Raw genomic sequence first — 22,597 nt, forward strand, 5'->3', positions numbered from 1 at the left:
CAAAATTCTGTCTGCAGCCCTAACCTTCTGATGGGGGTTGGGGGGTGGGGGCAGATGATAAAGAACACCAGACAGTGACAAGTGCTTTAGAGAGGCAATGAGAGTGTGGGGGAAGGGCCATGCCTCCCAGAGAAGATCAATGTTGATAACTGAGGGAAGAATGTTCCACAGATGCGCAGCTGGGCAAAGACCTTGAAGCAGGTGAGGAAAAACTGGAAAGGGGGCAAGGAGACAAAGTCTGGGGCTGACTTCTTCCCAGGATCCCTCCAATTGCTGGTCTGAGGATGAACTGTGGGGCGCAGGCGGGAGCATAGAATGGTGGTGGGGCAGAGGGTTGTTGTTGGGAGGGCCCTATAGACTGGCAGGGGAGGAGCCAGGGGAGAAAGGACAGGTAGAAACAGTATCTCCAGGACATCTGCAGGGGAAGATGGAGGAGTAGGTTAGTGCGTTCTCCCTTTAGGTCTGAGCAGATGGGGAGAAGAAGCACAGTGCTGAATGTTATCCTGAGAAGCTGGGTTGGAATCTCACTCTACCCCTTATTAGCTATCTGACCTTGGTAAAGTGGCCTGAGTCACTGCTAGGACATCACCTACCCTCAGGTTTAGATAGGGTTAAATGAGATGGCTTGTGGGTCCCACCTGGGAGTAAGCCAAAGCTCTGGCCTTCTACACAGAGAGGAAACTGAGCCTTGGACCTCAGGACCACAATTCATACATGCCTCTGCCCACTGTCCCCTGTCCTCAGCTCCTCCCTGTGGGATAAGGGGAATTTGGTGAAAAAGCTAATCCCTGAGCTGGCAGTGGGAGGGGAGATATGGGAGTTGAGGGCAAAGCAGCCCTGCTTTGTGCATAAATAACTGGAAAGCAGTAAGAATACAGGCTCTGCAGACAACAGCTGTCTTCAAAGTCCTTTCACCCTGGTCCTCCATTGAACAGCCTCACTGTGCCTGTTTCCTCCTTTATGAAGTGGGGTAGGAGGCATCTTGTCCCTCCTTCACTAGCTGTGAAGGGTCCTGCAGAGTCCTGTAGGTGACTCCAGCACAAGCACCTGCTACTGTAGGGAGGTTTTTCTCTTCCTTTTTTTTCTTTTTTTAAACCACTGGGTTTAAAAGACAAAAAAACCTAAATGCTGCCAATTTTTTTTAAAAGTGTTGTGGCTTGGATTTAAACCAGGACTTTTGTGACTGAGGGAAATTTAGGAAATGCACCCTCACCCATATCACTTTGAATGACGGGGTTTAAAACTCGTCCTCTGCCCGGTGGGGACGTGGAGGCCCTGTCATGCGCCTCCGGGCCAGAGGCGGCAGCAGCGGACGGCTTGGCGGGACACAATGTAGCGAGGGCGGCGGGCCGCGTTACAATGTAGCGAGGGCGGCGGCGGTCAGGTGAGCGGCGGCGGGGGCCTATCTGAGGGGATGCTGGCGGGAAAGGAAGTGGGGCGGCGGGGGGCTCTTGGTCCTTGGGTCCTCTCACGGCTGCTGTTCTAGGGGATCCCTGTTTCCCCACGCAGACCTTGAGGGCACATAGCCTGTCCGGAGGCCCTAGCCTGGGGCTGAGGCAGGATTCAGAGCCCGGCAGCTCAGGGCCTCCTACCTACTTACTGGTCCTTTCTCAGGCACAGAGCTTGTTAGTGATCTCAGTGGCCCTACCCCCACCCCAGGTGACACTGCCGCTGCTCCAGCCATTAACACTGTCTGTCTGTGTGGGACACTCATAGCTGTGCCTCCCTCTTGGGATGCTGGGCTGCCCTGAGCCTCAGTTTCCTCATCCATGGAATGGGTGGGTGTAGTGGGAGAGACCTCTCCCTGTGAGAAACCTGGGACACAAGAGTACAAAGTGAATTTGTGTGGCTGTATGTGAAGGTGGGAGATGGCTTGTCCCTGCAGCAGGCAGTGGGAACGGTGTCTCTGAGTACCCCTGGGTCTTGGCAGGTGATCCAGGCATGAGCAGATAGGATTTAAATTCTCCACCTCACCACCAAAATTATCAGGGCCTCCTGTGGCAGCTGTAATGATAATGCCACTTCTTGGTGGCCATACCATAAGCAGGAGACAGGAGGCCAGCTGGTGAGCGCATTCTGAGCTGAGCCCAGCCTGGTATCCCTCAGTGCTCTAGAACACCCTGGCGTTATTCTGACGTTTCCTTGCTGAGTTGTGGAGTGTCCCCACTCCCCACCCACAAAAGGAGTAGTCTCTGGAAAAGGCCAGAGGGTGGAGTAGGCTGTTTCCTTCCTCTGGGTCTCTCACTTCCTGCTTGTTCCTCTCTGAGGGCCAGTCCAAAATCTGAGGGTGGAGTTCTGTAGGGTGAGGGCTCATGGCTGCTGCTACAGCCTATGTCCCTTTGGTCACTGTGCTGGGATGCTGTCTCTCTGCCATCAGCAGAGAGGGAAATATGACTCTTCAACTTGGAAGGAGAGAAACTAAGGCTGAAAAGTCAGATTGCTCTACTTAACCATTCACTGCCTCTCTGCCAGGCCTGGAGCTAGCACTGACACTCAGAAAGTGAAGAAAAGATGCTTTTTACGGCCCAGTGGACAGCTACTGGGAATAATAGAGGTGTTTCTGCCAGGTGCCTGCCTTTGAGCTCCCCTGTCATTTTTTATTTTATTTTATGTTTTTTTGAGACAGAGTCTCACTATGTTGCCCTCGATAGAGTGCTGTGGCGTCATAGCTCACAGCAACCTCAAACTCTTGGGCTTAAGTGATTCTCTAGCCTCAGCCACCCGAATAGCTGGGAGTACAGGCGCCCGCCACAATGCCTGGCTATTTTTTGGTTGCAGTTGTCATTATTGTTCAGCAGGCCCTGGCTGGGCTCGAACCTGCCAGCTTTAGTGTATGTGGCTGGCACCCTAGCTGGTGAGCTATAGGCGCCAAGCCACCTGCTATTTTTTTTTTTTTTTTTTTTTTTTGTGGTTTTTGGCCGGGGCTGGGTTTGAACCCACCACCTCTGGCATATGGGACCTGCGCCCTACTCCTTGAGCCGCAGGCGCCGCCCATCCCCCTGCCATTTTTTAAACACCAGGAGGTTTCCAGGGAGACCCCCAAAGAGTGGCAACTGTAACCTCCATGACAGTTCTTTGGGTGGGCTGGTCATGGTGAAGTAAAGTTTGCATAGCAGCAACTGTGGGCTCCTAGCTTCTCTGACACAGTACTTAATCCTTCCACACATCCCAAAGTATCCTCCCTGGTTTATAGGCAAGAAAATGGGGTCATGTAGCTCATCACTGAGAGAGCCAGCATTTAAATCAAGGCTGTCTGGTTCTTATAATTAGAAGTAACAGGGCGGCGCCTGTGGCTCAGTCGGTAAGGCGCCGGCCCCATATACTGAGGGTGGCGGGTTCAAACCCGGCCCCGGCCAAACTGCAACCAAAAAATAGCCGGGCGTTGTGGCGGGTGCCTGCAGTCCCAGCTACTTGGGAGGCTGAGGCAAGAGAATTGCTTAAGCCCAGGAGTTGGAGGTTGCTGTGAGCTGTGTGAGGCCACGGCACTCTACTGAGGGCCATAAAGTGAGACTCTGTCTCTACAAAAAAAAAAAAAGAAGTAACAGTGATAATAAATTATAGTTGATATTTATCAGATGCTTACTATGTGCTGGCTAGTTTTCTCAGCATTTTGTACGAACTAATTTAATCTTTTTTTTTTTTTTTTTTTTTGAGAAGAGTCACACTATGTACCCTGGCCCCTCTGTAGAATGCTGTGGTGTCTCAGCTCACAGCAACCTCAGATTCTTGCGCTTAAGCAATTCTCTTGTCTCAGCTTCCCAAGTCACTGGGACTACAGGCCCCTCCCACAACACCCAGCTATTTTTTTTGTTGCAGTGGTCATTGTTGTTTAGCTGTCCCTGGCCAGGTTCTCAAACCCATCAGCCTCCGTGTATGTGGCCAGGGCCCTAACCACTGAGCTACAGGCACTGAGCCCCTATTGTAATTCTCATTTCAGATGTGCAAAATTGGAAGGAGAGAAAGGTTTATACATTTACCCCAGGTCACACAGGTAGGAGCTGGCAGAGCAGGGATTCAAGTGGGCCTATTTTTTTTTTTTTTTTGGGAGACAAGAGTCTCATTATGTTGACCTCAGTAGAGTGCTGTGGTATCACAGCAACCTCAAACTCCTGGGCTTAAACAATTCTCTTGCCTCAGCCTCCCAAGTAGCTGGGACTACAGGCACCCACCACAACGCCCAGCTATTTTTTTTTTTGTAGAGACAGAGTCTCACTTTATGGCCCTCGGTAGAGTGCCATGGCATCACACAGCTCACAGCAACCTCCAACTCCTGGGCTTAAGCGATTCTCTTGCCTCAGCCTCCCAAGTAGCTGGGACTACAGGCGCCTGCCACAACGCCCAGCTATTTTTTGGTTGCAGTTCAGCCAGGGCCGGGTTTGAACCCACCACCCTTGGTATATGGGGCTGGCACCTTACCAACTGAGCCACAGGCGCCACCTATGCCCAGCTATTTTTAGAGGCAGGGTCTCGCTCTGGCTCAGGCTGGTCTTGAACCTGTGCGTTCAGGCAGTCCACCCGCCTCAGCCTCCCTGAGTGCTAGGATTACAGGCATGAGCCACTGTGCCCAGCCCTGAGTCCAAGAGTGTGAGGTTGCTGTGAGCTATGGCGTCATGGCACTCTACCCAGGGTAACAGAGTGAGACTGTCAAAAAAAAAAAAAAAAGTTGGGTGTGGGGCTCTCACACCTGTAATTCTAGCACTCTGGGAAGCCGAGACAGGTGGATAGTTTGAACTCATGAATTCAAGACCAGCCTGAGCAAAAGCAAGACCTCATTTCTACTAAAAATACAAAAACTGAGGCAAGAGGATCACTTGAGCCCAAAAGTTGGAGGTTGCTGTAAGCCATGACACCAGGGTACTCTACAGGGTGACAGCTTGAGACTCTGTCTCAAAAAAAAAAAAGAAAGAAAAAAATGAATGAAGCATAGCAATGAGCAGCTCAAAAAGAACTCAGAGGGGGTCCACTGCAGTCTCGTCACTCTGCCATCCTCAATCATGGATTTTTTGTCACAGCCTTAAGGTGACTGCCCCAGCTCCACTCATTACCCCTGTATCAGAGAGGAGGAGGCAGGAAGGACTCTCTGAAGAGGGTCATCCGAGACTTCAAGACTACTTCCCAGAACTCTCATGGGATCTTTCTTTTCTTTTCTTTTTTTTGCGTTTTTTCTTTGGCTGGGGCTGGGCTTGAACCGACCATCCACACGGCATATGGGGCCAGCGCCCTACTCCTTTAGCCACAGGCGCCACCCAGGGATCTTTCTTTTCATATCCTTTTGGTCAGAACACAGTCACATTACCACATCTAGCTATAGGGGACGTTGGGAAATCAGGTGAGAAACCAAACAGCTACGGCTCCCCCCTCAGGAAGGAGTGAGTGAACGTTGGAATAGCCTGATCTTGTCTGCATTCTGGGTATTCCCTAGTACACTCTGAAGAGGCGCTGGGTATCAGGTGGCTGCCTCTGACTCTGCCACGCTGTGTGACTTTCCCAGAGTCATCAGGTAGCCAGTTAAAGAGGCTAGACTAGCCTAGCACCTGCACCCTCTCCATGTCTCCTTATCATTGGGTCCTGCCAAGCATGAACTCTAGTAGCCCAACCCATGCCCCTGACCACAAAGGCAGAACAGATAGGACAGGTCCTACAGGTGGTGTGAAGCTCCTGACCCAGGAGCAGGTGGCCAACCAAGGAGTGGGGTGAGGCTTCTTATTCAGCTGCCAGGGAGAGTTCAGGTTCCAACCCTATGACTGTACTGTGTGACAGTGGGCTCCATTCTCTTTCTTGTAGGGGATTGCCTTTTATGATTACAAATTCTTTTAGACTGTAGCAGGTCTGAAAGCATAACCAACATCCATGCACTTGTGACACAGCTTTTTTTTTTTAGAGACAGAGTCTCACTTTGTCACCCTTGGTAGAGTGCCATGGCATCACAGCTCACAGCAACCTCAAACTCTTGGGCTTAAGTGATTCTCTTGCCTCAGCCTCCCAAGTACCTGGGACTACCAGTGCCCGTCACAACGCCCGGCTATTTTTTTGTTGCAGTTTGGCTGGGGCTGAGTTTGAACCCACCACCCTCTGTATATGGGGCCGGTGCCTTACTCACTGAGCTACAGGTGCCGCCTGAAAGGCAAATCTTTTTTTTTTTTTTTTTCAGTTTTTGGCCAGGGCTGGGCTTGAACCCACCACCTCTGGCATATGGGGCCAGTGCCCTACTCCTTTGAGCCACAGGTACCGCCAGCTTTTTTTTTTTTAATTTCGGATTAATGTGTGAGGGTACAAACAATGAGGTTACAATATTTGTTAGGTGAGGTCCCTATTGCAGTTTTGTCCCTCACCCCAGAGGTGTGCCATATGCTCTTGCATTGTGCCCCTTAGGTGGGAGCACAACAGACACAGCTTAAAAAAAAACTCTCTTTCTTGTAACATTAACAACCTTATAGAGAGCTTATTTTTGTGTTCAACATCTATGACTCATTTTATCCTCACAATGACCCATTTACAGATAAGGAATGTGGCCCAGCTAGTTAAGTGGGGGAACAGATAAAAACTGCCTGCTATCCCACCCCAACCAAAGCCATTGCCTGCCTGTCAGCCTTTTACCTGAGAGTTCCACAGTTTGCTAATCCTCAGGGAGGGGAAGGAGCAGTCCTTGATCCTTACCTTCTGCCAGGTAGTGGACTAGACACTACCTGGGATCCTAAGGCACAGGGCCATAGGACTGACTCAGGGTATATCTCTCATCAGTGGGATTGGAATCCAGGCCCACAGGAGCCAGCATAGCTTATAGGTACCCATAGAGGCTTCTCCATGTGGTGAGTTAATCCTCCCAATAACTCCTACTCCTGGGCCTGGGTAAGGTCACCTTATAGGTGGTAGAGCAGAAATGGGCTTGGCATTGGCTTGAGTGTCCAACATAGCCTTCTGATGGAGAAGGAACAACTGAGTCAAGGTCCGGGAAGCTGGAACCCATTTCTGGGAGGTGTGTCTCATGAAAGAAACGATAGCAGTGACATTGATGGGGCTGGGGCTGAGTGAGGCATCTGGCTGCTGACACCAGCAAGGAGGCCCTGTAGAGCCTGAGGGTCCTGTGCAGGAAGGTAGGGAGCTTGTGCTCCAGACTATCTGACCGGGCACCGTCAGGCAGGTCCTGTGCCTGCTCAGCTCTGCTTGTGCCACCACATGGTGGGCTCTTTGGAAAGGATGCCACTAGTAGGGGCTTTGTGCGGGTAGTTGAAGTATTTTAGAAGGGGCTGAGGGGTGGCGCCTGTGGCTCAGTGAGTAGGGAGCCGGCCCCATGTACCGAGGGTAGCGGGTTCAAATCCCGCCTCTGCCAAACTGCAACCTAAAAATAGCCGGGCGTTGTGGTGGACACCTGTAGTCCCAGCTGCTCGGGAGGCTGAGGCAAGAGAATTGCATAAGCCCAAAAGCTGGAGGTTGCTGTGAGCCATGTGATATCATGGCACTCTACTGAGGGCAGTAAAGTGAGACTCTGTCTCTACAAAAAAAGAAAGAAAGAAGGGGCTGAGGACTGAGGCAGGGGTGTGGGAATGTCCCACCTACACCCTTCAGAAATGTGAAAGAGGTTGGCCTTGTCCTTGAAACCCCAGCGGGGTGGGGAAATGGGATAGTCTGTTGTGAGCCTGGAACCTAGGCGTTGATCCCGGCCCCCAGGTGGGATGCTATGGAATATGATGAGAAGTTGGCCCGGTTCCGGCAGGCCCACCTCAACCCCTTCAACAAACAGACTGAGCCGAGGCAGCATGAGCAGGAGCCTGGTGAGGAGGCCCTGGACCTTGCTCCTAAAGGTGGGTGCTGGTTGGGGGTGCTGTGCAGGGATCTGATCCCTCGTGCTAGCCCCCCTTTTTGCTGCCTTTTAAGTGGGGTGCTGGATTTCCCACAGAGCTGGCACCTACTGGCTTCTCCCTTCTTTCTAGAAGCATGAATCACTTTCCATTTGCTCTGTGGTTTGCTGCTGTCTCCCTAGGAGAATGAGCACTCCTGAGGGCAGACACTTGTGACTGACCTGTCACGGTTGTATTCCAAGGCCCAACACACAGCAGGTGCTCCCATGCACACTGGCTCAGTGAACTCAGAGCCATGATCTGGGGTCGGGGGAGGGTTTAGCGGGTAGAGTATCCTTTGTGAAAGCCCAGCTCCTCTGGGGGTCAGGATGGTGTAAGCTGAAGACACTGTGGACTAGGTGGGTAGGGAGCACTTGGGCCAGGGCAGTTGCTGAGCTGGCCTGGAGTCCACATAAGTTCATGAATTTTGTTGTGAGCCCTCCAGTGGTTTTTCTTCAGACCTACGGATGATGATATTTCTATGATGCTGTCTTTTTGGCCTCTTAGCACAACTGAGTGACATTCTGACACAACTGAGTGACATTCTGACTCATCTTTTTGAATGAGTCTTTCCTGTCTTCATGAGGATATGGGTCGCAGATGCCAATGAGGCAGACCTCAGACTAAGCAGTGTCCAGCTCTCCCAGTGCCTTCTTCCTGTGGGCTCTCTGAATCCCCTTTCCACCCCAGGCTTCCAAGCCCCTTGCTGGGGGATGAGAGGCAGCAGGCTGACCTTGTTCTCCCCTCAGCCTTTCCCACAGATGCTCTGCCTGAGCTGCCTGCTGGGGAGCCTGAGTTCTGCTGCATGGAGCGTGTGATGGATCTCGGCCTGTCTGAGGACCACTTCTCCCGCCCTGTGGTAAGGTTTGGGATCTGGGAGGGGAAAGGGACTGGGTGAATCCCCCAAGGTATAAGGGGCCAGTGGTTTCCTTGTCACCCGCCCTCAGTGACAAAGCCATGTTGTCCTGGAAGCTGAGGGTTTAGCCCTCCCTTGGGGATCACCATCATCAGCCACCTGCCACAGCCAAGACTTCTGTGGCCCATGAGAAGGCCAAGCAGAGACAGGTGGGACTCCTGTCCCTTGAGTGCCAGGTGCTCATGAGAGCTAATCCCGTCTGGGGTTCTCAGGGCCCTGTAGACATGCTGGAGGCAGGGGGCCAAGCAGGGAAATAAGGGAGCCCCCTACTGTCCTCACCCAAGGGCCACTCTTGTTTGTTTGCATTTTATTCTATGGAAGTCTTGTTTAGAAGAAAAAAATGGAGATGGGAGAACCATAGTACTTTTTTAAAAAGTTAAAAAAAAAAAAGTTTTGGTCAGATGCATTAGGCCAGGCTTATGATCCCTCTGGCTTGAGAGGCTGAGGCAGTAGGATTTCTTGAGGCCAGGAGTTTAAGACCAGCCTGAGGAACATAGTGAGACCCCCATCTCTACATAAACAAATACATAAATAAATAAATTAGCCAAATCTGGTAGCACAGACCTGTAGTCCAGCTACTCAGGAAGCAGAGGCGGGAGGAATTTTGAGCCCAGGAATTCAAGGCTTCAGTGAGCTATAATCATGCCAGTGTACTCCAAGCCAGAATGAGAGTGAGACTCTGTCTCTAAAAAAAATAGTTTGGAAACCTCTTAGTTTTATGCAAACCATTTCCAACTTTTTTTTTTTTTTTTTTTTTTTGAGACAGTCTCACTTTATTGCCCTCGGTAGAGTGTGGTGGTGTCACAGCTTTCAGCAACCTCCAACTCCTGGGCTTTGGCAATTCTCTTGCCTCAGCCTCCTGGGTAGCTGGGACTACAGGCATCCGCCACAGTGTCCGGCTATTTTTTGTTGTAGTTTGGCCGGGGCCGGGTTCGAACCCACCACCCTCCATATATGGGGTCCATGCCCTACGCACTGAGCCACTGGCGCCACCCATCCATTTCCAACTTTTGAGAAAAGCATTATAGTAACATTAAAATGCAACTTAGGCCAGGAGCCATGGCTCATGCCTGTAATCCAGAAATGTGGGAGACTGAGGCAGGAGGATTGCTTGACTTCAGGAGTTTGAGGCTTGTCTGAGCAAGAGTGAGACCCCAATTCATGAAAAAAATTGAAAAACCGGGTGGCGCCTATGGGTCAGTGGGTGGCAGGTTCAAACCTGGTCCCAGCCAAACTGCAACAAAAAACTAGCCAGGCATTGTGGCAGGCGCCTGTAGTCCCAGCTACTTGGGAGGCTGAGGCAAGAGCATCACCAAAGCCCAGGAGTTGAAGGTTGCTGTGAGCTGTGTGATACCATGGCACTCTACCGAGGGTGATAAAGTGAGACTCTGTCTCTAAAAAAAAAAAAATCGAAAAACCCAGCCGGGTGCTGCGGCTAGTGCCTGTAATCTCAGCGGCTTCAGCGGCTTCGGCAGCAGGATGCCCACAGCCCAAGTTTGAGGTTGCAGTGAGCTACAGTGCCATTGCATTCTGCTCAGGGCATAGGGTAGAACTCTATCTCAACAACAACAAAAAAGGGTAACTTAGATTTTAAAAGATTTAGCCAGAAGCCCCCCTACCAATTCTAACTCACTTTTCATTTTGTATGTGGACTTTAAACTTTGCCCATACAAATACATTATTTCATATATATGTTTTGTATCTTTATTATAACATGTTTTGGGCACTTCCTTTGGGCCACAGATTGAGCTCCAAGGGAAGAGTTATCCCCATGCCTCGATCTCTCAGAGTGTAGCAGCCTGAGCCCTCAGCTCTGAGACTGAGCCTGTCTTCTCAGTGGCAGCAGAGAGTTCTGAGTCTAGGGCTTGCTGGGCCCTGAGCCTTGGTATGGCTATAAGCATCCCTGAGTACATGGGCTTGGGAGTTAAGCTGGAGGTCTCTGGCTCCCCTTAATGATAATAGGGTCATTTACCCAGCTTTCTTCCAAAAGGAAGTTCTTCAGAAGTAAGTGAAATGGTATAGCCAAAAAAGCATTTGGATTTCTTTCTTTCTTAGTTTTTTTTTTTTTTTTTTGCAGTTTTTGGCCGGGGCTAGGTTTGAACCCGCCACCTCTGGCATATGGGGTTGGCCTCCTACTCCTTTGAGCCACAGGCGCCACCCCAGATTTCTTTCTTTCTTTTTGTTTTTTTGAGACAGAGTCTCACTATGTCACCCTCAGTAGAGTGCTATGGCGTCACAGCTCATAGTAACCTCAAACTTTTGGGCTTAAGAGATTTTCGTGCTCGGCCTCCCAAGTAGCAGGCACCTGCCCACAACATGCTGCTATTTTTTGTTACAGTTGTCATTGTTGTTTAGCTGGCCCGGGCTGGGTTCGAACCCGCCACCCTCGGTGTATGTGGCTGGCGCCATAACCACTATGGTATAGGTGCCGAGCCAGCACTTGGATTTCTCAAAGAAGTAAGTTATCTTTGGAAAAGCTTCTTTCAAACATTAGGTCTTCAGAGGCCTGTGGGTAGACAGGTCCTGCTAGGGACAGGCAGTTTGAGGTGAGTCCTCACCTTGGCGCCAACTCTCCTAGGCCCTAGCAAGTCCTCAGCCCCTCTGGGCTTCTGTTTCCTTACCTGGGTGTTGGAGTGAGGTCTGCCTCTGAGGATGGGCCTTAACAAGAGGAGCCTGGGTATGGACACTGACTGCCCCAACACCCCCTGGGCAGGGTCTGTTCCTGGCCTCTGACATCCCACAGCTGCAGCAGGCAATCGAGGAGTGCAAGCGGGTCATTCTGGAGCTGCCTGAGCAGTCGGAAAAGCAGAAAGATGCTGTGGTGAGGCTCATCCATCTCCGACTGAAGCTGCAGGAGCTTAAGGTGGGTGCTGGCCCACCCCCCACAGAGGGAGCCTCGCACTGAGGCTAGATCATGGGAGGGAGGCAGGAGGACCTGGGGCCACCTCTGGCTCCTTACCAGATGTGGGTCTCTCTCAAGGCACTGAGAGACTGAGGCAGGAAGGTACTCAGACAGGGTGAAAGGTGGGCCTGTATCCCATGCGCTGCAGGCTGTGTCTCCAGTAGTCAAGACCCTCTTGGTTGCAATGGACAGAAACTCAACATTAAGGAGCTTAAACAAAAAAGAAAAAAGTTTTTGCTGGTAAATGCAAAACACTACAGTGTCAGGGATCCTGCCATCTTTCGACTCTGCTTTGTGTGTCTGACCCATTCTCTGGGCTCCCTGTGTGGTGGCAGAGAGGCCCCAGCTGTGTGGAGCCTTCTCTTCCTAGGTCATGAGTCTCAGGCCTGACTCTCACTAACCAGTCCTGCCCCCTTCTGACCCAATGATAGTGACTGGCTAATCCTGGGTCATGTGCCCGTCTTCTGAAGCAGGTGAGTGGGGTAAGGCCCACCCTGAATCTGAAGTATTGTGAGAACACACCTAGGAGTGGTGTCCAGGTGACAACAGAGGGCAGTGGCAGGGTTGGGGCATGTGCCTAAAGCCAAGGCAGGAGGATCCCTCCAGGCCAGGAGTTCCAAGTGGCAATGAGGTGTGATTGTAGCACTACCCTCTAGCCTGGATGACATGGTGAGACCCTGTCTCTCTCTAAAAAAAAATAGAAAGAAAAAAGAAGAAAAAGAAAGTCTGGCTCTATGCCCGTAGCTCAGTGGTTACAGCGCCAGCTACATACATTGGGGCTGACGGGTTCAAGCCTGGCCCAGGCCTGCTAAACAATAACTACACTTAAAAAAAAAAAAATAGGCAGGCATTGTGGTGGGCACCTGTAGTTCCAGCTACTTGGGAGGCTGAGGCAAGAGAATCGCTTAAGCCCAAGAGTTGGAGGTTGCTGTGAGTTGTGATGCAATGGCACTCTATCCAGGGTAACATAATGAAACTCTGTCTCAAAAAAACCAAAAACAAACAAACAGGCTCAGCACCCGTAGCACAGTGGTTATAGCACCAGCCACATACACCAAGGCTGGCAGGTTCCATCCCAGCCCAGGTCTGCTAAAACAACAATGACAACTGCAACGAAAAATAGTCAGGCGTTGTGGCAGGTACCTGTAGTCCTAGCTATTTGGGAGGCTGAGGCAAGAGAATCACGTAACCCCAAGAGTTTGAGGTTGCTGTGAGCTGTGATGCCACGGCACTCTACCAAGGGCGACATAGTGAGACTGTCTCACAAAAAAAAAAAAAAAAAAGAAAAAGATTGTCATGAATCCCCACACCACAGATGTCCATGATGTATTCCTTAAGTCTATGTGTTCTTCTCTCTGGTGTCCCCTGTATCCCCTGTGTCCCCTGTACTGATTCATGAGTCCTTGGGAATTTAGAAAGTGGACTATTCATTAGAAAACAGGGATCTTTGTGGTAACAAAGATATCCCAAAATATAGTGGTTTAAAAAAAATAGATGTAGGTGGTGCCTGTGGCTCAAAGGAGTAGGCTGCTGGCCCCATATGCTGGAGGTGGTGGGTTCAAGCCCGGCCCTGGCCAGAAACTGCAAAAAAAAAAAAAAAAAAAAATAGATGTGTGGGTGGCACCTGTTGCTCAGTGAGTAGGGTGCCAGCCCCATATACTGAGGGTGGTGGGTTTGAACCTGGCCTCGGCCAAACTGCAACAAAAAAATAGCCGGGTGTTGTGGCGAGTGCCTGTAGTCCCAGCTACTTGGGAGGCTGAGGCAAGAGAATCGCCTCAGCCCAAGAGCTGGAGGTTGCTGTGAGCTGTGATGCCATGGCACTCTACCGAGGGCAACAAAGTGAGACTCTGTCTCTAAAAAGAAAAAATAGAAAAAAAAAAGAAAATAGATGTGTAATTTTTCTTATGAAAAATCCCATAGGTGGTCCAGGGCCTGTGTGGCAGCTAATGATGTTGGGGCCCTAAGCCATCCTTTCTTGTTGCTCTGGCAGTCCTTGGGGGACTAAGGTGGCCCCACACTGTATCTTCCGGGTTTCCAGCAGGCAGGAGGGAGGGGCGGGCAGTGAGTAACGCTGGTGGTCCGTGCCTGACTGACCATTGTTTTATTGCAGAAGGGAAAAGGGGGTCTTTGCATTGTGCTGAAACTCATGGTCTCTGCTACAAATGGTGCCTGGAAGAAATAAGTTGAGGGACTTGTGTGTGAGGGGGCAGGAGCTGCAGTGCAACATGCAGACTCTCCCCGACTCTCCTCTGTAGGACCCCAATGAGGATGAGCCCCATCTCCGCATCCTCCTGGATCATCGCTTCTATAAGGAGAAGAGCAAGAGTGTCAAGCAGACCTGTGATAAGTGCAACACCCTCATCTGGGGGCTCATCCAGACCTGGTACACCTGCACAGGTGGGCTGAGAGCGGACCCACTGCTGCTGGATGAGTGGGCTGGGTCCTCAGGGTAGGGAAAAACCCAGAGCTCTGCTCCCCTGTCTGGATTGCATTCCGCAAATGCCCTGTGGGAAACTCAGCTACCAAACCCTGCTGTGTGCTGGAGATAACAGCAAGGAGAGAAACCAGCTTCCCTTCCTGCCCTGAGCTCTCACCACACACTTGAGTGGGCCAAGATAGTGGTCACACATGGCTATGTAAATTTAAATTTAAATTAATTATTAATTTCCTCAGTTTTACTGTCTGTGTTGCTCACACTCAGTAGCCCGTGACACTGGTGATGACCATGTTGGGCAGTGCAGAGAAAACATTTTCCTCATGGCAGAAGATTCCATTTGACAGTGCTGTTCAGAAAAATCAAAGCATGATGGACATGGTGTGTTGGAAAGTCATGGTACCATGAAGAAAAGTGGGGGACTCGGCTCAGCGCCTGTGGCTCAAGCAGCTATGGCGCCAGCCACATATACCTGAGCTGGCGGATTTGAATCCATCCCAGGCCCGTCAAAACAACAATGATGGCCGCAACCAAAAAAATAGCTGTGCGTTGTGGCAGGCACCTGTAGTCCCAGCTACTTGGGAGGTGGAGGCAGGAGAATCAATTGCTTGAGCCCAGGAGTTGGAGGTTGCTGTGAGCTGTGATGCCATGGCACTCTACCCAGGGCAAAAGCTTGAGGCTGTCTCAAAAAAGAAAGAAAGAAAGAAAAGTGGGGGACAGGAACAGCATGTCCTGGGGTGGAGTGGGTGTGACCTAAGGGTGGAAGGAAAAGGCATCATGTGACATTTAAGCAAAAACTTGAAGGTCAGGATCCAAGTCAGGAGTTAGAGAGGAATTTTCTGGTTTGAGAGAGCAGTTATGCAAGGCCTGTGGCTAAGTGGTGTCTATGTCCTCCTGGAGGAGCAGAGAGTTATGTGACTGGAACTCGGTCTGAGGGAGTTGGAGTAGAGGTGGGCTCAGAGGTGCCTGGGAGCTTTTCTGTAACTGCAGTGAAGGTTACAAGTGGTTGCTGGACATACTTCGAACATACTTAGTTTATTTATTTATTTATTTTATTTTGAGACAGAGTCTCACTTGTCATCTTTGGTTGAGTGACGTGGCTTTGTAGCTCATAGGAACCTCAAACTCTTGGGTTCAAGCAATTCTCTTGCCTCAGCCTCCTGAGTAGCTGGGACTACAGGTACTTGCCACAATGCCCAGCTATTTTTTGATTGTAGTTGTCATTGTTGTTTAGCAGGCTGGGGCCAGGCTTGAACGTGCCAGCCTCGAACCCGCCAGCCTCAGTGTATGTGGCTGGCGCCCTACTCACTGAGCTATGGGCGCCAAGCCTGCTCTTTATATTTTTGAGGCCTGGTCTTGTCTGTCCCCTGGTCTCATTATATCTCAGTGGCATCATTATATCTCAGTGCAGCCTCAAACTCCTGGGCTTAAGTGATTCTCCTAGCTCAGTCTCCTGAGTAGGTGGGACTATAAGCACCACCATGCCCATCTAATTACAATGAACTTTTTTTAGGAATGGGGTCTTGCTATGTTCCCCAAGCTAGTCTCTAAGTTCTGGGCAGAGGTCAAGCAATCCTCCCACCTTGGCTTCCCCAAATGCTGGGATTACAGGCATGAACCACAGTGCCTGGCTCTTATTTATTTATTTATTTATTTATTTAGAGTCTCACTTTGTCATCTTTGGTAGAATGCCATGGAGCCACAGCTCACAGCAACATCAAACTCGGGCTTAAGCAATTGTGTTTGCCTCAGCCTCCCAAGTAGCTGGGACTACAGGTGCCTGCAACAACACCCAGCTATTTTTTTTTTTTTTTTTTTGCAGTTTTTGGCCAGGGCTGGGTTTGAACCCACCACCTCTGGCACATGGGGTCAGCGCCCCACTCCTGTGAGCCACAGGCGCCACCCCCAGCTATTTTTTTGTTGTAGTTGTCATTGCTGTTTAGTAGGCCCAGGCCGGGTTCGAACTCACCAGCGCCAGTGTATGTGGTTGGCACCCTAACCACTGAGCTATGGGCACTGAGCCAGCTTGGCCCGTATTTAGGTTTTTTTTTCTTGGTCTCAAATGACACTCTTGCCTCAGCCTCTTGAGTAGCTGGGACTACTGGCATGTGCCACCAGGCTTGGCTAATCTTTCTATTTTTAGTAGAGATGGGGTCTCACTCTTGCTCAGGCTGGTCTCAAACTCCTGTCTCAGCCTCCCAGAGTGGTTGGATCACAGGCCTGAGCCACTGTATCCAGCCCTCATGCTTAGGGTTGTTTTTTTTTTTTTTGAGACAGAGTCTTATTATGTCACCCTCAGTAGAGTGCCGTGGTAGCACAGCTCACAGCAACCTCCAATTCTTGGGCTTAAGTGATTCTCCGGACTCAGTTTCCCAAGTAACTGGGATTACAGGTGCCTGCCACAACGCCCGGCTATTTTTTGGTTGCAGGTGTCATTGTTTAGCAGGCCCGGGCTGGGCTTGAACCTGCCACCTTCAGCGTATGTGACTGGCGCCCTACTCACTGAGCTATGGGTGCCAACCCCCCCCTACTTCGGTTTTACCAATATCATCCTGGCTGCTGATTGAGCTGGACTGAGGGATAGATGAATGAGAATGGGAGATGGTGGCACTCTTATTGTCATGGGACAGTGGGGTAAGAAATAGCTGAGTTTAGCATCAACTGAAGGTTTGTAAACAGAATGTAAAAGATCAGAACAGAACAGGATGACTTACAACTTTTAGTCTCTGAGATGGGAAGCTGTGGGGAGGTTGGGAGTTTGGGAAGATGGGTGGGGATTCCATGTGTTCCATTTGGACAACTTGGATTTGATGGGTGGGGATGGCAGCTCAGGCTCTGGGACAGGATGGTCTTTGAGGTTTTCAGACCTACAGCAGTGTCACGAGGTCTTGGACTGATCTGAGCCTCAGAATGAAGCTCGTGGGGGAGGGACAGTCCAGTGACAGGTCTCCTGGCTGCAGCATGCCTGCCACCCACTTCTCAGGGCTTGTATTTTGTCCTTGCCGCTAGGGTGCGGTTACCGCTGCCACAGCAAGTGCTTGAGCCTCATCTCCAAGCCCTGTGTGAGCTCCAGAGTCAGCCACCAAGCCGAGTATGAGCTGAACATCTGTCCAGAGACAGGACTGGACAGCCAGGATTACCGCTGTGCAGATTGCCGGGCACCCATCTCTCTGCGTGAGTAGTGCTAGGAGGGAATGGGAAAGGGAGCTATTCTGGGCAGGTGAGCCAGGGGCTGCAGAAGTCAGAGAGCTACCAGAGGACCTGGAGGCAGTCCTGCTCTTCCCATTCTAGCAGACCATGTAGGTCACTGAAGGGCATCTGCAGGGTTTGACCTTGCCTCAGCCTCAAGTGTAGCCCTTTGCCACAGAAAGCCCACACAGGTAAGGACTAGGACCAGGAAAAAAATCACAGTCATCCTGCATAGGCCATTTGTAGGCCTTCTATCTAGAGAGTTACTAATGTTAACTCACCAGGTCCCTTCCTCGGGCTCATGGTAGGGTCTGTTATTGTTGCATTTTACTGATGACAAAACAGAGCAGGGAAATGCTGGACCATCTGAGGTCTCATGGCTGAGAAGAGGATGAATCAGGCCTGGAGGGTGGGACTCTTTTTTTTTTTTTGAAACAGAGTCTCAAACTGTTGCCCTGGGTAGAGTGCTCTGGCGTCACAGCTCACAGCAACTTCCAACTCTTGGGCTTAAGCGATTCTTTTGCCTCAGCCTCCCCAGTAGCTGGGACTACAGGCACCTGCCACAGCGCCTGGCTATTTTTTGGTTGTAGTTGTCATTGTTGTTTGGCAGGCCCGGGCTGGATTTGAACCCGCCAGCTCTGGTGTATGTGGCTGGCGCTCTAGCCGCTTGAGCTACAGGCGCCAAGCCAAGGGTGGGACTCTTGTCTCAGTGGGCTCTTTCCCTGAGGGCTTTGATCCAAGTGAGGATGGACTAAGGCTGTGTGTGAAAGCTGTGGGGGGTGGGACCCAATGGCTACTCTGACTTTGTAATGGCCACACCCCTGCAGGTGGTGTGCCCAGTGAGGCGAGGCAATGTGACTACACCGGCCAGTACTACTGCAGCCACTGCCACTGGAACGACCTGGCTGTCATCCCTGCACGAGTTGTGCATAACTGGGACTTTGAGCCTCGCAAGGTGGGGGGTTGAAAAGCAGGTGGTTGGCCCTGGGGAGGGAGAGCAGATGGCAGCATGGGTGGACATGCCTTGGGGGGTGACCAGCTCCACAGGCCTATGGGGAGGACATGAGCTGCCAGCTGCAGTGCTGGAGGTGCCATTGCCGTGTCCTACAGGTGTCACGCTGCAGCATGCGCTACCTGGCACTGATGGTGTCTCGACCAGTGCTCAGGCTGCGGGAGATCAACCCTCTGCTGTTCAACTATGTGGAGGAGCTAGTAGAGATCCGGGTGAGGCTGGGGCCAGAGGTCTGTGGCTGGGTGCTGTGGGGCTGTGGGAGGCTCGGAGCAGAGGAGGGAGGCACTTGGTTCGGCTCAGCAGGACTCCTCAGCTGTCTTCTAGATTGAAGATGTTGAAGCCATGTCTGACAGCAATCTGATGCTAAGTAGAGAGATGGTTTTAAATTTTCTACTAGTGACATTAAGACAGTAAAAAGCAGGCAGGTTCAGTGGTTCATACCTGTAATCCTAGCACTTTGGGAGGCTTAGGTGGAAGGAAGATCCCTTGAGCTCACGAGTTTGAGACCAGACTGAACAGGAGTGTGATCCCATCTCTAGTAAAAATAGAAAAACTAGGTAGGCATTATGGTGGGGACCTGTAGTCCTCGCTACTGGGGAAGCTGAGGCAGGAAGATCTCTTGAGCCCAAGAGTTTGAGGCTGCTGTGAGCTAAGACACCATGGTACTCTACCAAGGTTGACAAAGTGAAACTCTGTCTTGAAACAAAAAAAATTTTTTTTTTAATTTAGTTTAATTTTTGAGACAGATCTCATTCTGATGTCCTGGGTAGAGTGCCGTGGAATCATCATAGAAGCTTTAATACTCACAGCAACCTCAAACTCTTTGTCTCAAGTGATCCTTCTGCTTCAGCCTCCCAAGTAGCTAGGACTGCAGGCACCTGCCACCATGCTTGGCTAGTTTTTCTATTTTTAGTAGAGACAGGGTCTGGCTCTTGCTCAGGCTGGTCTGAAACTCCTGAGCTCAAGTGATCCACCTGCCTTAGCCTCCCAGAATGCTGGGATTAGAGGTGTGAACTACAGTGCCCAGCCTACTGAGATATTTTACATTTCCTTTGGCCACATCTTTCAATTCCAATGTTTATTCTACACTTACAGTGATCTCAGTTCAGACCATCATACCATCTCAGTTCAGATATTCTAGATCTCAGTAGCTATCTGAGGCCCCTTCTCTTCACCAGACATGAGGGGAGGAGGGGTTGGGACTCAGGACAGAGGGTGCTGCCCTTCAGGGGGGAGGTGGCACCATCTCACAGAAGTGGTGAAAGGGGAGGAGACCGAGGCAACAAGTTGAGATGCTGAGGCCAAGGGCTCACAAGGCAACTGGGATTTTTCTGGAAGTTTGTCTCTATGTCAGATGTGGCCCCATGCTGTTCCTGAGGCTGTGATCCCTGGACAGGTAGAATTTCATGCCTGTGGGGCTGAGGTAAGGTGAGTAGAGGGTTCTGTAGGTAGTGACAAATGAACCTCAAGGTCTAGTTTAGCCCAGAAGCTATGATTTGAACTTGAGGGCACTGTCCTCAGAGGGTAAGGTGACACCCTGTGAGCAGGGGCACCCCTCAGCCATGCAGACATGGGCACCATGCTGGCCCTGTATTGTGGTGAGGAGGCCCACCCATACCCCTTGTCCTCAGAAACTGCGCCAGGACATCCTGCTCATGAAGCCATACTTCATCACTTGCAAGGAGGCCATGGAGGCACGTCTGCTGCTGCAGGTTAGACTGCCAGAAGGACTGGCCCCAGGTGGGAGAAGCAGAGAGCCAGTGACAGGTCACCGGGTGTTCAGATAGCCTGACAGCTTGTGTATCTAGGGCCTTTAGCAAAGGGTCTCCCAAAACTCTCTCCCAAGGAACAAAGCAAACATATTCTACCCACGGAAGTGTTCTCATTATTTTAATTTGGGAAGCTCTGAGATCAGAAGAGCTGTTGCTGCAGTCTTTCTGCACATAGGTGCAGTGGTGAACCCAACTGAGCCTTCTCAGGCAGAGCAGGGACACAAGTAGCATGTCAGCATGGTAACACCATAGACCAGACAAACCAGGGAGAGGTGTGGGGTGTAAGGGGCACAGTGTGCATGGGGAGGGCCCCATGTCCCATCTTTTCCCAATGGCTCCCTTGGGCTCCTGCATTCTGTTCCTGGGGGCCAGACACAGACACCATCTGAAGCTTAGCACTTTCTTGGTACTGGGTGGTTCTGGGTCCTTCCCTGGTGCCTGGGTCATGGTTGTGGGCACTTGGCAGCTTCAGGACCGGCAGCACTTTGTGGAGAACGATGAGATGTACTCAGTCCAAGACCTCCTGGATGTGCGCTTGGGCCGGCTGGGCTGCTCCCTCACTGAGATCCACACGCTATTTGCCAAGCATATCAAGCTGGACTGTGAGGTGGGCCTCTTCACTGCTCTGGGCTGGGGTCTGCTCCAGAGGGGCACAGGCACTCTTCCTCTGCCCCAGCACAGTGCCCTCTGGAGTTAGCACTAATCTGCCCACCCCAACCCCCACACTGTCCCCTTCAGCGATGCCAGGCCAAAGGCTTCGTGTGTGAGCTCTGCAGGGAGGGCGACGTGCTCTTTCCATTTGACAGCCACACATCTGTGTGCACTGACTGTTCAGCTGTCTTCCACAGGTGAGTATGGCGGGTCCTGAGGGAGTGTTAGAGAGAGAGAAAGAGGGTGGGGAGATAGACATTTGCATCTTTGCTGCTCTTTTTTTTTTTTTTTCTTTTGAGATAGTCTTACTCTGTCATCCTGGGTAGAGTACCGTGGTGTCAGAGCTCACAGCAACCTCAAACTTCTGCATCCCAGAGTGCTGGATTACACACCCAGCACGAGCCACCACACCCAGCAGAAGAAAAATATTTTAATTTCTTGTTTTTTGAGACACAGTCTTACTCTTCCACCCTAGGTAGAGTGCTGCAATGTCATAGTTCACAGCAAACTTAAACTCCTGGGTTGGACCAATCCTCTTGCCTCACCCTCCTGAGTAGCCAGGCCTCTAGATACCTGCCACAATGCCTGGCTTTATTCATTTTTCTTTTCTTTTTTTTGTTTTTTTGAGACAGAGTCTCATTTTGTTGCCCTTGGTAGAGTGCTGTGGTGTCACAGCTCACAGCAACCTCCAGCTCTTGGGCTTAGGCGATTCTCTTGCCTCAGCCTCCCAAGTAGCTGGGACTACAGGCTCCTGCCACAACGCCCTGCTATATTTTTGTTGCAGTTTGGCCGGGGCTGGGTTCGAACCTACCACCCTCTGTATATGGGGCTGGTGTCCTACTCACTGAGCCACAGGTGCTGCCCTTTAATTTCATTTTTCAATAAGCACAATTACTTACTTATGTATTCACCTCCTTGGCCTGCACCTTCTCAAACCTTGAGTCAGATGGGAAACCACTACCACCATTTCTGTCCACTGATTTTTGCCTGGCCTTTGCCAGGACTGGGACATACGTGGCAAAGCAACTGCTGAAATACTAGCTCTGCGAGGCTATGACGTCACAGAGGGAGCTGTTGCAAAAACTAACATCGAAACTGAATGCCCTTGAGCTAGTATCTTTGATAATTTACTTTATATATATATATACATATACAAATATATATATATATATATATTTTAAAGACAGAGTCTCACTATGTCGCCCTAGGTAGAGTGCTATGGTGTCACAGCTCATAGCAACTTCAAACTCTTGGGCTTTAGTGATTCTCTTGCCTCAGCCTCCCAAGTATCTGGGACTACAGGCGCCCGCCACAACATCTGGCTATTTCTTTGTTGCAGTTGTCATTGTTGTTTAGGAAGCCCTGGCCAGGTTCGAACCTGCCAGCTCTGGTATATGTGGCCAGCACCCTAACAGCTACAGGTGCTGAGCCACTTTACATTTCATTTCTTTCTTTCTTTCTTTTTTTTTTTTTTTAGAGACAGAGTCTCACTTTATCACCCAGCAACCTCCAGCTCCTGGGCTTAGGCAATTCTTTTGCCTCAGTCTCCCAAGTAGTTGGGACTACAGGCGCCTGCCACAACGCCCAGCTATTTTTTTGTTGCAGTTTGGCTGGGGCCGGGTTTGAACCCGCCACGCTCAGTATATGGGGCCGGCGCCCTACTCACTGAGCCACAGGTGCCGCCCTCATTTTATTTTTTTGAAATAGAGTCTCAAGCTGTCTCCCTGGGTAGAGTGCTGTGGCGTTACAGCTCATAGCAACCTCCAATTCTTGGGCTTAAGTGATTCTCTTGCCTCAGCTGGGACTACAGGCACCTGCCACAATGCCCGGCTATTTTTTTGTTGTTGCAGTTGTCATTATTATTATTATTTTTTTTTTTTGAG

The 22,597-nt window shown here is 50.7% G+C and overlaps 1 protein-coding gene across 2 annotated transcripts in view; it reads left to right on the top strand.

The window, feature by feature from the left end:
- Positions 1-1,322: 1,322 nt before the first annotated feature.
- DEF8 (differentially expressed in FDCP 8 homolog) overlaps positions 1,323-22,597 on the top strand; it is a 31,369-nt gene continuing 10,094 nt past the window's right edge. For both annotated transcript variants that reach the window (XM_053556149.1, XM_053556142.1), the window contains exons 1-11: positions 1,323-1,384; positions 7,669-7,802; positions 8,588-8,697; positions 11,468-11,617; positions 13,912-14,053; positions 17,100-17,264; positions 18,107-18,234; positions 18,390-18,503; positions 19,923-20,003; positions 20,530-20,670; positions 20,802-20,911. In XM_053556149.1, coding sequence (XP_053412124.1) covers positions 7,679-7,802; positions 8,588-8,697; positions 11,468-11,617; positions 13,912-14,053; positions 17,100-17,264; positions 18,107-18,234; positions 18,390-18,503; positions 19,923-20,003; positions 20,530-20,670; positions 20,802-20,911 — 1,265 coding nt within the window. In that variant the 5' untranslated portion in view covers positions 1,323-1,384; positions 7,669-7,678. The remainder of the gene's footprint in view (positions 1,385-7,668; positions 7,803-8,587; positions 8,698-11,467; positions 11,618-13,911; positions 14,054-17,099; positions 17,265-18,106; positions 18,235-18,389; positions 18,504-19,922; positions 20,004-20,529; positions 20,671-20,801; positions 20,912-22,597) is intronic.

This window comes from Nycticebus coucang, chromosome 2 (assembly GCF_027406575.1).
Source record: "Nycticebus coucang isolate mNycCou1 chromosome 2, mNycCou1.pri, whole genome shotgun sequence".
Lineage (NCBI taxonomy): Eukaryota > Metazoa > Chordata > Mammalia > Primates > Lorisidae > Nycticebus > Nycticebus coucang.